The following is a 14,989-nucleotide window of genomic DNA, read 5'->3' on the forward strand; positions in this document are numbered from 1 at the left end:
CATGCCCATCGTGTTAGCTAGCAACCTAAGTCATGCCCATCGCGTTAGCTAGCAACCTAAGTCATGCCCATTGCATTAGCTAGCAACCTAAGTCATGCCCATCGTGTTAGCTAGCAACCTAAGTCATGCCCATCGTGTTAGCTAGCAACCTAAGTCATGCCCATCCTGTTAGCTAGCAACCTAAGTCATGCCCATCCTGTTAGCTAGCAACCTAAGTCATGCCCATCCTGTTAGCTAGCAACCTAAGTCATGCCCATCCTGTTAGCTAGCAACCTAAGTCATGCCCATCGTGTTAGCTAGCAACCTAAGTCATGCCCATCGTGTTAGCTAGCAACCTAAGTCATGCCCATCGTGTTAGCTAGCAACCTAAGTCATGCCCATCGTGTTAGCTAGCAACCTAAGTTATGCCCAGCGTGTTAGCTAGCAACCTAAGCCATGCCCATCGTGTTAGCTAGCAACCTAAGCCATGCCCATCGTGTTAGCTAGCAACCTAAGCCATGCCCATCGTGTTAGCTAGCAACCTAAGTCATGCCCATCGTGTTAGCTAGCAACCTAAGTCATGCCCATCGTGTTAGCTAGCAACCTAAGTCATGCCCAGCGTGTTAGCTAGCAACCTAAGTCATGCCCAGCGTGTTAGCTAGCAACCTAAGCCATGGCCATCGTGTTAGCTAGCAACCTAAGCCATGGCCATCGTGTTAGCTAGCAACCTAAGCCATGGCCATCGTGTTAGCTAGCAACCTAAGCCATGGCCATCGTGTTAGCTAGCAACCTAAGCCATGGCCATCGTGTTAGCTAGCAACCTAAGCCATGGCCATCGTGTTAGCTAGCAACCTAAGCCATGGCCATCGTGTTAGCTAGCAACCTAAGCCATGGCCATCGTGTTAGCTAGCAACCTAATTAATGCCCTGAGTTTAGCTCCAGCATGTTTGGTCAGCTGGGTTTTTCTGCCATACAATGGCTACTGAAAAAGACAAGAGTTTTGTTTTTGACTTGCCATCTAGAAACAACTTGCTGATTCCTGTTGTTGGTGCAGGAGGCTCTTCTTTTGATTTCCAAACATGTACAGTTGTGCATGTGTTTGCAGCCATTTTCCTGTACGAGTGCAAATGCTGCGTTGGGGGCGTGGCCAGCAGAAGCTAGTTTGCATTTAAAGTGACAGAGACCCTAAAACATCTTTAGCTCAAGATGAGCAGAAGTGAGCAGACTGAAACTCATTACCTAAGAGTTATTTGAGCAAAAAAATATAATGAACATGTTTTGAATAGGCCACAGGTCCATCCTACCCTGTTCCATCAGAGGTCACCTGGCTCTCTGGACGTCAGTGATGAACGCCAGCAGCATCCGTTCAGATGTTAACTTTAGATCAAGGACACATTGAACTGATGTGGTTCTTCAGACACTGAGGAACCAACAGGACATGTTTAATTCAACCCAGGAGATGATCGTCTTCCTGCTCTACTGGCCAGTTTCTAGAGCAGCTAACTGGGTGAACTGGAAGTGAATCCCATGGTGACTGAGTGTCTCTGGTTCCCTCTCAGATGGGCTTCACAGCAGAGGAACCTGTGGATGAATCCAGAGGAGAACAGAGCAGTCTCTCCATCACCCAGCGGCGTTTCTATGAAGAGTGACCAATCCATAAATCTTCCTGTGCACTTCACTAATTATCCTGGATTCCCAGACCAAAGGTAAGTCGTCTGTTAACAAGAAATATTTACATTTACCCAAAAATGCAGCATAAACCTAAATGAAAATGCTCTCAAAGAAAAATATAAATCAGTTAAACGTTGCAGAGCATGTTTTATTTAGTCATGTGTGAAACTGCTGCTGATGAGAATTCGCCTTTAAGCAGGACTTGGATGCAAAATTCACATTTTTCACAATTTGTACTTCCAGCCCAGCGTGTTAGCTAGCAACCTAAGCAATGGCCAGCGCTCTAACTAGCAACCTAAGCAATACCCAGCACGTTATTGAACAACCACAGTAAACTTAGCGCGCTAGATAGCAATCTAAGTGATGCCCAGCACACTAGCTGAAAGCCTAATTAATGCCCAGCGCGTTAGCTAGAGACCTACGCAATACCAAGCACACTAGTTAGCAAGCCCAGCAAAACCCAGCGGACTATCTAGCAATGTAAACAAAACCCAGCACTTTAGCTAGCAATTTAAGTAATACCCTGCAGGCAAGCTAGCAGCCTAACATATGCCCAGCGTGTTAGCTAGTATCCTAAGTAATGCCTAGCAAGCTAGCTAGCAACCTAAGCAATGCCCAGTGTGTTAGTTATCATGCTACGTAACTCCTAGCACGCTTGCTAGCAACCTAAGTAATGCCCTGCGTGTTAGCTAGCAACCTAAGTCATGCTCAGCGCGTTAGCTAGCATCCTAAGTAATGCACAGCACCCAAGCTAGCAGCCTAAGTAATTCCTAGCACGCTTGCTAGCAGGCTAAACAATGCCAAGCGCACTAGCTAGCAACCTAATTAATGCCCGGCGTGTGAGCTACCAACCTAAGCAATGACCATTGTGTTAGCTAGCAGCCTAAGCAATGGCCATCGTGTTAGCTAGCAGCCTAAGCAATGGCCATCGTGTTAGCTAGCAGCCTAAGCAATGGCCATCGTGTTAGCTAGCAGCCTAAGCAATGGCCATCGTGTTAGCTAGCAGCCTAAGCAATGGCCATTTGTTAGCTAGCATCCTACGTAATGCCCAGCATGCAAGCTAGCAGCCTAAGTAATTCCTAGCACGCTTGCTAGCAGCCTAAGCAATGCCAAGCGCATTAGCTAGCAACCTAAGTCATGCCCAGCATGTTAGCTAGCAACCTAAGCAATGGTCATCGTGTTAGCCAGCAGTCTAAGCAACGGCCATCGTGTTAGCTAGCAACCTAAGCAATGGCCATTGTGTTAGCAAGCAAGCTAAGTCATGCCCAGCGTTTTAGCTAGCAACCTAAGCGATGGCCATCACGTTAGCTAGCAACCTAAGTCATCCCCAGCGTGTTAGCTAGCAACCTTAGCAATGGTCATTGTGTTAGCCAGCAGTCTAAGCAATGGCCATCGTGTTAGCTAGCAACCTAAGCAATGGCCATCGTGTTAGCTAGCAGCCTAAGCAATGGCCATTTGTTAGCTAGCATCCTAAGTAATGCCCAGCATGCAAGCTAGCAGCCTAAGTAATTCCTAGCACGCTTGCTAGCAGCCTAAGCAATGCCAAGCGCATTAGCTAGCAACCTAAGTCATGCCCAGCATGTTAGCTAGCAACCTAAGCAATGGTCATCGTGTTAGCCAGCAGTCTAAGCAATGGCCATCGTGTTAGCTAGCAACCTAAGCAATGGCCATTGCGTTAGCAAGCAAGCTAAGTCATGCCCAGCGTTTTAGCTAGCAACCTAAGCGATGGCCATCGCGTTAGCTAGCAACCTAAGTCATCCCCAGCGTGTTAGCTAGCAACCTTAGCAATGGTCATTGTGTTAGCCAGCAGTCTAAGCAATGGCCATTGTGTTAGCTAGCAACCTAATTAATGTCCTGCACGCTAACTAATTACCTGAGCTTAGCTCCAGCATGTTTGGTTTTCTGTTGGTGGTGCAGGAGGCTCTTCTTTTGCTTTCCAAACATGTACAGTTGTACCTGTGTTTGCAGCCATTTTCCTGTAGGAGTGTAAATGCTGCGTTGGGGGCGTGGCCAGCAGAAGCTAGTTTGCATTTAAAGTGACCGAGACCCTAAAACATCTTTAGCTCAAAATGATTAGAAGTGAGCAGACTGAAACTCATTACCTAAGAGTTATTTGAGGAAAAAATGTAATGAACATGTTTTGAATAGGCCACAGACCCATCCTACCCTGTTCCATCAGAGGTCACCTGGCTCTCTGGACGTCAGTGATGAACACCAGCAGCATCCGTTCAGATGTTAACTTTAGATCAAGGACACATTGAACTGATGTGGTTCTACAGACACTGAGGAACCAACAGGACATGTTTAATTCAACCCAGGAGATGATCGTCTTCCTGCTCTACTGGCCAGTTTCTAGAGCAGCTAACTGGGTGAACTGGAAGTGAATCCCATGGTGACTGAGTGTCTCTGGTTCCCTCTCAGATGGGCTTCACAGCAGAGGAACCTGTGGATGAATCCAGAGGAGAACAGAGCAGTCTCTCCATCACCCAGCGGCATTTCTATGAAGAGTGACCGATCCAAAGATCTTCCTGAAACCTTCAGTAATCATCCTGGATTCCCAGACCAAAGGTAAGTCGTCTGTTATTATTACAGGTTGTTTTTTGTAACATGTTAAAGTTGCAGTGTGTAGCATCATGAACAGTTAAATTGATTCCTTGGTAACTTTCCAGCAGGTCTTCTAATTATTGCAGAAAATGTTTTTGATCATCGTTTGTTGTTCATAATTATAATAATGTGTAAGTTATGTGAGTTTTATCTTTCTTACCAGTCAAGACTTTAAATCTTCAATGTTATAATTCCCCAGATCAATAAATGTTCTGTATTTATAATACAATAGAATTAAACTTTATTGTCATTGCACATGTCACCAGTACAAAGCAATGAAATGCAGTTTGCATCTTTCCGGATTTGTTTAGCAAGAGAAGAAAAGTATATTATGAATATACATTGAATTTTTTTCCTGTTTTTAAAAATATGCTTAAATTGTAAGTATTCACCTACAAAATCTGTGAGTATTCAGACTCTAAACAGGAGTAAATTGTCTATACAGTAGTGAGTAAGTGCTAAGTGCGGTAATAAGTGGTTTATTAGTCTTTGTTGTTGTGTATCAGATTATAGCCATCATATGTTTAGACATCAGGAGTTCAGCAGTATGTTGGCTGTGGGGAGGAAACTGTTCCTGGTTTTCCTATTCCATATGCTCTTGTAGTGCCTCCCAGAGGGCAGTAGGGTGTGTAGTCTGTGTGCTGGGTGACTGTAGTCTTTGTTGATTTTTCCAGCTCTTTGCAGACAGCGCTTCCTGTAGATGTTCTCTGTGACAGGAAGTGGTGCTTTGATTATGCCATCAGGGCCTGTAGTCTTGTGAACTTTGATCCTGCTCAGCACCGGGCCTGCATTGGTGGTTTCTGGTTGGGGAATATGATGATCCGTTTCTGGGTGATGGTGTCAATGGTGGTGGAGATATAGTCCAGTACAGATGAGGCATACTGTTCCCAATCTGTGTGAATGAAGTCATTACAATCAGTGTTCTTGAACCGGTCCTGGAGCAGTGTCTGTCCCCTCTGGTCACTTTTATTGTCCTCACAGTGAGTTTCACACGCTGAATGACAGGTGAATACTGTGGAGAGAAGAGAAGGCAGAGATGGTCCAATTATCCAATGTGGGAAAGAGGGATTGCTTTGTATGATCCAGCCAAATTGGAGGAGTGAAGGTCCAGAGTCTTGTCCCTTCTGGTGACGTCTCAGTGGAGCCTGGGAAGGACCGTCTTCCAGTTTGAGTGGTTGAAATCACCAGCAACAATAAAAGCAGCCTCAGGATGTTTGCTAATGGCTGCATAAAGTTCTTTCATAGCCAGTTTAGCATTAGCATTCTGGGGGATGTACACTGCAGTGAGTATGATGGAAGTGAGTTTCCCTAGGGAGAGATTAGGTCTGCATTTGACCATTATAAACTCCACGTTGGGTGAGGAGTGTCCCTCAGTAGTAGCAGAGTCTGTGTACCAACCTTTGTTCATATAAATCCACAAACCTTCACCTCTGGTTTTGCCGGAGACCTCTGCTATTCTGTCAGCTCTGTGTGTGACATCCTGCTAACTCAATACCATTGTCTGGGTAATTGTTGTTTACCCATGTTTCAGTGAAAATCATGACATTTGAGCTCATAATCCATCGGTTATTGGTGATGGAGAGCTGTATTTCATCCATTTTGTTTTACAAAGCTTGGACATTGGCAAGGAAAATGGTGGGTAAGGGCAGCCGGTGTGGTGTAAGTTTTAGCTTAGCTCGTAGCTCTCCACGCCTACCCTACCTTTGTTTACATTCTCGGAGCCGTCTTCATGCATATCCATCCGGCCGGGAAGACTGAGCAGCCTCTGGTGTTCTGGTTTTACTGGTTGTGTTGGATCTTCATGAACATCTTGATCTTTACTACAACAGCCTGTAGTTGGTGAACTATTTCAGTGATGAAGAAATGTCTCCACAGATGGAGGAAGAGGAGCAGCGTTGGTGAGGAGGAGCAGCCATCCTGCTGTGCTTTGTGTCAGAAGGTTCTGGTGGATCCAGTCTCTACCAGCTGTGGTCACTGGTTCTGCAGACAGTGCATCAGGTTCTACTGGGACCAGTCTGGACCCTCCTCCTGCCCCCAGTGTGGAAAAAGACCCAGAACAGGAGCTGGACTTCTGACAGCCAATCAGAGCAGCTGTGCTCCAGGTGAGACTGAACACCTCCAATCAGAGCTTCCTTCTGTCGTCTGTTGAACCAATTCAAGGTCTTTAGTTGGGATTTGGACATTTAAGGTTTTAAAGTCTTTCAGAGATCAGTTATTATATACTGATAACGCCCCTTAATGTTCCACATGGTTTGGTTCCAACTTAATCACAATAAATCATATTTTTTTTACTTCAGTTGTCTTTTCGGTTTTGCAGCAGATGATCATCTGCAGAAAATTCTAGAGGAGCACAAGATCAGTCTGAGGAGGAGATGTGAATGTGTGACTGAAGGAAGTGATGAAACAGGAAGTAGAACCCTCCTCAACAGGATCTACACTGATCTCTACATCACAGAGGGACAAAGTGAAGAGATTAATACCCAACATGAGGTGAAGCAGCTGGAGACAGTTTCCATGATCCAGAACCTCCATGACTCTCCAATCAGGTGCCATGACATCTTTAAATCCTTCCCTGACCAACATGGAGCCATCAGAGTGGTTCTGACCAACGGTGTCGCTGGTGTTGGAAAAACCTTCTCAGTGCAGAAGTTCACTCTGGACTGGGCAGAGGGCTTGGAGAACCAAGATGTCAGTGTGGTGGTTCTGCTTTCGTTCAGGGAGCTGAACTTGATCAGAGATGAGCAGCACAGTCTTCTCACGCTGCTCCATGTTTTCCATCCAACACTCCAGAAGCTCCCAGCAGAGCAGCTGGCTGTCTGCAAACTTCTCTTCATCTTTGATGGCTTGGATGAAAGCAGACTTTCACTGGACTTCAACAACAGTCAGCTGGTTTCTGACGTCACACAGAAGTCATCAGTCAATGTTTTGCTGACAAACCTCATCAAGGGAAACCTGCTTCCCTCGGCTCTCATCTGGATAACTTCCAGACCTGCAGCAGCCAATCAGATCCCTCCTTCATTTGTTGCCAGGGTAACAGAAGTACGAGGCTTCACCGACTCCCAGAAGGAGGAGTATTTCAGGAAGAGGTTCAGTGATGAAGAGCTGTCCAGCAGAATCATCTCCCACATCAAGACCTCCAGGAGCCTCCACATCATGTGTGGAATCCCAGTCTTCTGCTGGATCACTGCTACAGTTCTGGAGAACATGTTGACCTCAGAGCAGGGAGGAGAGCTGCCCAAAACCATGACTGACATGTACTCACACTTCCTGCTGGTCCAGACAAAGAGGAAGAAGAACAAGTACCATGGAGGACATGAGACAAGTCCACAGGAGCTGATGAAGGCTGACAGAGAAGTTCTTCTGAAGCTGGGGAGGCTGGCGTTTGAACATCTGGAGAAAGGAAACATCATGTTCTACCAAGAAGACCTGGAGCAGTGTGGTCTGGATGTCACAGAGGCCTCAGTGTACTCAGGGGTTTGTACAGAGATCTTCAAAAGAGAGAATCTGATCTTCCAGAAACCAGTCTACTGTTTTGTTCACCTGACCATCCAAGAGTTTCTGGCTGCAGTCTACATGTTCCACTGTTTCACCACAAGGAATACAGAGGTCGTGGAGAAGTTCCTGCGAAAAAAATACAATGAAACATCTCTGGAGGACTTTTTGAAAAAAGCCATGGAGAAATCTCTGAGAAGTAAAAATGGCCACCTGGACCTGTTTGTTCGTTTCCTTCATGGCCTCACTGTGGAGTCCAACCAGAGACTTTTAGGAGACCTGCTGGGTCAGACAGAGAACAGTCTAGAAACCATCAAGAAAATCATCAGTAATCTGAAGATGGGAAGAATAAAGGCATCCCCTGACAGAAACATCAACATCTTCCACTGTCTGATGGAGATGAAAGATCTCTCAGTTGATCACGAGATCCAGGAGTTCCTGAAATCTGCAAACAGATCAAAGAAAAATCTCTCTATGATCCAGTGTTCAGCTCTGGGCTTCATGCTGCAGATGTCAGAGGTTCTGGATGAGTTGGACCTGGAGAAGTACAGGACATCAGAATCGGGACGACAGAGACTGGTTCCAGCTGTGAGGAACTGCAGAAAGGCTCGGTGAGTCCAGATGTCTTCATGGTGCGAATGCTGATTCAGCACCATTGGCCTCCTGTTTATTATTCATTCTTCAAGTTTTTTGATAATTTTTGGCTTTTGACTTTTTCCTTCACCCTTTAGACTATTTCAACCATTCAAACATCTAAATGTTCACCTCATTCAGGACAGCTCTGCTGCAGCTGTTGGTTTTTAGATTTTGGTCTTTTAAAAATACTCACTTTTTATCAGTTTTCATGCTCCATTAAGAGCTAGCTTCTGCAACCGAGGATCGGACCGCCAGGGTCCCCTCCTTCGGCTGCTACCCAACACACATTGCAGCTCTACACCCTCAGCAGGTCCTGGAGGGTTCTGGGAGTTCGCCCAACCAGTCTACATGTGTTTTGTGGACTTGGAGAAGGTGTTCGACCGTGTCCCTCGGGGAGCCCAGTGGGGGGTTCTCCGGGAGTATGGGGTACCGGGCTCTTTGATACGGGCTGTCAGGTCCCTGTATGACCGGTGTCAGAGTCTGGTCCGCATTGCCGGCAGTAAGTCGGGCTCGTTTCCGGTGAGAGTTGGACTCCGCCAGGGCTGCCCTTTGTCACCGATTCTGTTCATTACTTTTATGGACAGAATCTCTGGACCAGCCAAGGTGTTGAGGGGATCCGTTTTGGTGGCCTTAGGATCAAATCTCTGCTTTTTGCGGATGATGTGGTCCTTTTGGCTCCATCGGGACGTGATCTGCAACTCTCGCTGGAGCGGTTCGCAGCCGAGTGTGAAGCGGCTGGGATGGCGATCAGTGCCTCCAAATCCGAGGCCATGGTCTTGAGCCGGAAAAGGGTAGAGTGCCTTCTCCGGGTCAGGGGAGGTGTCCTGCCCCAAGTGGAGGAGTTCAAGTATCTCGGGATCTTGTTCACAAATGAGGGAAGAAGGGAGCAGGAGATCGACAGGCGGACTGGCGCAGCGTCTGCCGTCAAGCGGGCGCTGTACCGGTCTGTCATGGTAAAGAGAGAGCTGACCCAAAAAGCTAAGCTCTCGATTTACCAGTCGATCTACGTTCCCACCCTCATCTATGGTCAAGAGCTTTGGGTCATGACCGAAAGATCGAGATCGCGGATACAAGCAGCCGAAATGGGTTTTCTCCGTCGGGTGTCTGGGCTCTCCCTTAGAGAGAGAAGCTCAGTCATCCAGGAGGGACTCAGAGTAGAGCTGCTGCTCCTTCACATCGAGAGGGGCCAGTTGAGGTGGCTCGGGCATCTGGTCAGGATGCCTCCTGGACGCCTCCCTAGTGAGGTGTTCCAGACACGTCCCACCGGGAGGAGGTCCCGGGGAAGACCCATGACACGCTGGAGGGACAATGTCTCTCTGCTGGCCTGGGAATGCCTTGGGATTCCTCCGTAGGAGCTGGTGGAAGTGGCTGGGGGGAGGGAAGACTGGGTCTCCCTTCTGAAGCTGCTACCCCGCGACCCGACCCCGGATAAGCAGAAGAAGATGGATGGATGGATGCTCTATTAAAATGAATAGAAAACTTTGAACTGTAGAAAAGCTGTTTTGTATGAAAAATCCAATCAGCCAGTTACACATTTGAAACTTTAAACACTTCTTCAGTGGAGCTTAGTGGGTTTCCAGTTGGAGACTTGACGGGATGTGTGATGGCCGATTAGTTCTTGGTATTGGGGTGAAGGAAGGAGGAATCATGTCGGTTCCAGCAGCTTGATGTCTCAGCAGGTGTAGATGAGGGGACGTCTCGGTTCAGAGCTGGCCATGCTGTATCATCTAGGTGTTAGCCGTGTTGTCAGATTTATTTTTCTGTTTTGCTCCAAGGCAGTTCCTTCACTGACTCTAACTATCAATATTGAAAAATAACTTCTAAACTAAAAAAATATGCATGTCCTGTAAAAATGCAGTGTGAATGCTGTCAGCTGAATGTTTTGGTGATGATTGCAGAAGAATTTCATAAATGTAAGAAAAGGGCAGAAGCTGCAGAGGAAAGCAAAAGCCTGCAAAACTAATTGAAACTGTTGAAGAAAAGAGAAACCTTTCAGTTAAAGATCCCACCATGATGGAATCCTGAGGAATTAGATCTGATCAGTTCCTGAGTAAAAATGATTCCAATGAGTTTCTGATCCAGGTTGATGCTGCAGCAGTCAGAGCTCAGCATGAAGAAACAGGAAGGTTTGCTAACAGGAAGCCAAGATGGCCGCCGCTAAAACCTTCTGTTGTTCTGTGAACAAGAAGCCTGAACTATTTGAACCTGTTAATCAGCCTCTGTCTCCATCATTGTGGTTAAATAGAGCTTTGAACAGAACCAGAGACACAGCAGGTCTGCAGCCGGACCAGAACCAGAACCACGAGTTTAATCATGAACCACAGAGAATCTCTATCATCTGAAGATCAGATGATGACATCACTGTTATTATATTTTAATTGTGTTTATTTGAATAATCTGGATTGAACTAGAACTGACTTTATTTCTTCTCTAATCAGACTTGGTGGCATTAAACTCTCTGATGCTGAAGGTGAAGTTGTGGCTTCAGCTCTGAAGTCCAACCCTCATCTGACTGAACTGGAAATAAGAGACAAACTGGAAGAATCTGTAATGGATCGTCTGTGTGAAGGCCTGAAGAGTTCAGTCGGTAATCTGGAGATCCTGAGGTTTGTTTCCTCTGTTTATCCAATAAAATTATTCAATACTTTAATACTTGGTTTAGTTAATAATTTTGTTCTAATGTAGTTTATGTGACAGTTAGACAACAGGCTGCTTTTAGAGTATAATATCTAAAATAATTTAGCATGGAAGTGAATTATTTTCTTGTTTCAGACTTTCTGAATATTGAATCGTCAGTCCACAATGTTTTGAACTGATGAACAAAAACATGGAAAAAACATCAAATATTATAAATGAATGAGTTTGGTTTGGAGCAGATTCAGATGGTCAGACTGTTTTATTCCTCATTTCTGACTCACATCTTTACATCCAGAGTGAAATGTTCCTCAGATAGCAGCCTGGATGATCTGTGGTATTTTATAGAAACACCAACAAGACAAAGTTATTATAACAGCTTCATCTAAACAAAATAATAAGGAAAGACGACCGTCTGCAACAAATAAACGACGCTGACGTCACATGTGACCATTGTTACTGTTTGGTCGTGTAAAGAGGATTTTATTTTGTCTCCAGTGGTTTTTATTTCACAGTAGATTGACAGGAAGGTGGTTATGAAACAGCAACAGGGTGCAAAGGTCGACCCAGTGACATCCACACCAAGGACTGAGGCCTCTGAGCCACTTTAACTGTTTTAATCACTGTCTTTTTATTGAGTTTTTTTCCTTTAATACATTCAGTTTGTGAATACAAAGAAGTGTATCTAGTTAAAGTGTATCTAACATACATAAAATAATACACACAGAGAAAATAATCCCTCCAAAGTAATCCCATTAACCCACCCTGGTCACTGCCCAGTAGGTCCACCCACTGCATTCCTATCCCTGACAGAAACAGAACACATTTTAATAAAATTAATTGACTTAATTAATCTGGAGCATCATTGTATGTTTTGAAATGAGTCAAGAAAGGGTCCCCATGTTTTTTCAAATGTACCAGTTGCGTGTTGAAGAGAACATCTAATCCTTTCCAGTTTCAAACACGACATGAGGTCACAGAGCCTCTGCTTGTGAGTTGGAGGAGCAGCAGCTTCCACCTGGTCAGAACTGAGCGCCTCGATATCAGTGAGCAAAATGCCAGGGCCCGTCGTTTAGAGGCTGGGAAAGGCAACACTGGACCACTGAACCCAAAGAGAGTCAAGAAAGGACCAGGTGTTACTGCTGGCCAACCTGGACATCTTAGGAAAAACATCTGTCCAGAACTGACCCACAGCGGGACCAGTACTTACGGACCAGTACATACGGACCAGTGCCTACGGACCAGTACGTACGGACCAGTGCCTACGGACCAGTACGTACGGACCAGTACGTACGGACCAGTACGTACGGACCAGTACGTACGGACCAGTACGTACGGACCAGTACGTACGGACCAGTACGTACGGACCAGTACGTACGGACCAGTACGTACGGACCAGTACGTACGGACCAGTACTTACGGACCAGTACTTACGGACCAGTACTTACGGACCAGTACTTACGGACCAGTACACATACGGACACAGACCAGTACACGGACCAGTGCACGGACCAGTGCATCACGGACCATGCGTGACGGACCAGCACGTACGACCAGTACGCATGACGACCAGCATCGCAGACCAGCATCGCACGGACCAGCATCGCATACGCAGACCAGCAATACCAGCACGCACGTGACCAGCACGACCCAGCATACGGACCAGCACGCACGACCAGCACGCACGGACCAGCACGCACGACCAGCACGCACGACCAGCACACAGACCAGTACCACGGACCAGTACTTACGGACCAGTACTTACGGACCAGTACTTACGGACCAGTACTTACGGACCAGTACATACGGACCAGTGCCTACGGACCAGTACTTACGGACCAGTACATACGGACCAGTGCCTACGGACCAGTACTTACGGACCAGTACATACGGACCAGTGCCTACGGACCAGTACGTACGGACCAGTACGTACGGACCAGCACGCGACGACCAGCACGTGACGACCAGTATCTGACGGACCAGCACGCACGGACCATGCATGACGGACCAGTACTTACGGACCAGTACTTACGGACCAGTACTTACGGACCAGTACTTACGGACCAGTACTTACGGACCAGTACTTACGGACCAGTACGTACGGACCAGTACTTACGGACCAGTACTTACGGACCAGTACTTACGGACCAGTACTTATGAACCAGTGTGGCTACAGCAGTTTTGCATTTGTCCCAGTATGAAGTGACTTCTGGATAGAAACTAGAGAGAGATGGCCTCCTGGACACCATCTCTCCAAAAGATGGCCTCCTGGACACCATCTCTCCAAAAGATGGCCTCCTGGACACCATCTCTCCAAAAGATGGCCTCCTGGACACCATCTCTCCAAAAGATGGCCTCCTGGACACCATCTCTCCAAAAGATGGCCTCCTGGACACCATCTCTCCAAAAGATGGCCTCCTGGACACCATCTCTCCAAAAGATGGCCTCCTGGATTATGACTATATCATGTCTCATCCAGTATAGTCATATTCAAATCTTCTTCCCATGAAGTTTTCAGTTCAGGTGAGGAGGTCTCTTTCATAGTTAACATTTTATTATAAAGCCATGAAACCAGCCCTTTACGAGTCGGGTCCAATAATCGGATGGTTTCCCACAGTGAATGTTCTGGTGGAGAAACTGAGACTGAAAACTGAGACTGAATAAAGTTTCTGGTTTGCAAATATCAAAAAAAATGGGATTTAGTTTCCACTTTAAGTTTTGAGGCACATTGTTGACTGAAAGTCTCCAGCTGTGGAAAACAGACTTTATATTATATAGTGAATAATTTACAGCCAGTTAGTCCAGAGTCCTGCTAACATCGATCAATACCAATATTGATCGATTCATTGAAGTGATTCAGGTCAAACTTTCTGTTTCTGTAAATCAGAATCTGACCTCTGACCTCCTGCCTCCAGCTGCACATTGAAGGGATTCCCATCTAACTTTCCTCTGATGTCACTTTGGTTCTTAAAGTCCATTTTAATTCCCGACCAGAACCACTGAAGACCCGACTGAAATATTCTAACAACACGTCATCATAACATGTTCTGGTTCTGCTGGTTTGGACTCTAGAAACCAGTTTTACTGGATCAAATATTAAACATCAGTTCATCATGTTTCTTTTACATTCAGTGAAATTAATTTTCTACATTTTTATGATTCATTTGTTCATATTTCAGTTTTAACCTGCATCCTGTTGGTTCAGCTCACATCTTTTATTCTTTATTCAGATTGAAGGACTGCAGTTTGTCAGAGATCAGCTGTTCTTCTCTGGCCTCAGCTCTGAAGTCCAACCAACATCTGACTGAACTGGAAATAAATGAGATGATCATACTGGGAACCATTACAGACTCTGGAGTGAATCATCTGTGTGAGATCCTGCAGAGTTCAGTCACTAAAGTCAAAACTTTAAGGTTTGTTTTCTCTGTCAAAATGATTCACTGAGACGTTAATAATTATTTTAATTCATCATTTATTTGCTTTAACACATCCTGTTGTCAAAAAGGCAGAATTTTATTTCTCAAACATTTTTCCATGCAAATGAATTATTTTCATATTTCAGACTTTCAGAATATTGAACTTTATTTTTCTGAGTTTAAAATGTTTTTCCTGCTGAACCAAATGGAGGTAAATAAATGAAATGATGTGAATGAATGGTGGAGATGTTCCAGTCTGTTTTGGGACAGATTCAGATGAAGCAGTTTAATATTTCCTGTGGAGAACTGGCTCCGTTCTTACTATCAGCTCTCAGATTTCTCTTTCTGATCAGCAACAAGCAGCTCTTTGTCCCTGCAGACATTTCTCTGTTAATGCAGGACAAGAAGAGGACTCTCCTCTGACTGTTGGGGTTGATGGGCTGGTTTCTGGTTCTGTTGGTTCCATACAAGTTACTGATGTTAGTAGGACCTAAAATAAACTCACAATCTATCGCTAGTGCTTCTACGTCATCAGCCGTGTTTGTTGGCTCTAAATC

At 45.6% G+C, this 14,989-nt stretch overlaps 1 protein-coding gene across 38 annotated transcripts in view; it reads left to right on the top strand.

The window, feature by feature from the left end:
* LOC122824368 (NACHT, LRR and PYD domains-containing protein 14-like) overlaps window positions 1-14,989 on the top strand; it is a 155,583-nt gene that overhangs the window by 108,228 nt on the left and 32,366 nt on the right. For 19 of the 38 annotated variants that reach the window (XM_044104896.1, XM_044104897.1, XM_044104894.1 and 16 more), the window contains one exon: window positions 14,247-14,429. The exons of 12 other annotated variants lie outside the window; for them this stretch is intronic. In XM_044104896.1, the coding sequence (XP_043960831.1) occupies window positions 14,247-14,429 (183 nt within the window). Of the gene's footprint in view, window positions 1-1,538; window positions 1,686-4,071; window positions 4,219-6,129; window positions 6,357-6,571; window positions 8,358-10,820; window positions 10,989-14,246; window positions 14,430-14,989 lie in introns of all 38 variants that reach the window. 7 more of the 38 variants (XM_044104929.1, XM_044104935.1, XM_044104941.1 and 4 more) reach the window with 4 other exon arrangements.

Source organism: Gambusia affinis, linkage group LG21 (assembly GCF_019740435.1).
Source record: "Gambusia affinis linkage group LG21, SWU_Gaff_1.0, whole genome shotgun sequence".
In the NCBI taxonomy this organism is placed as follows: Eukaryota; Metazoa; Chordata; class Actinopteri; order Cyprinodontiformes; family Poeciliidae; genus Gambusia; species Gambusia affinis.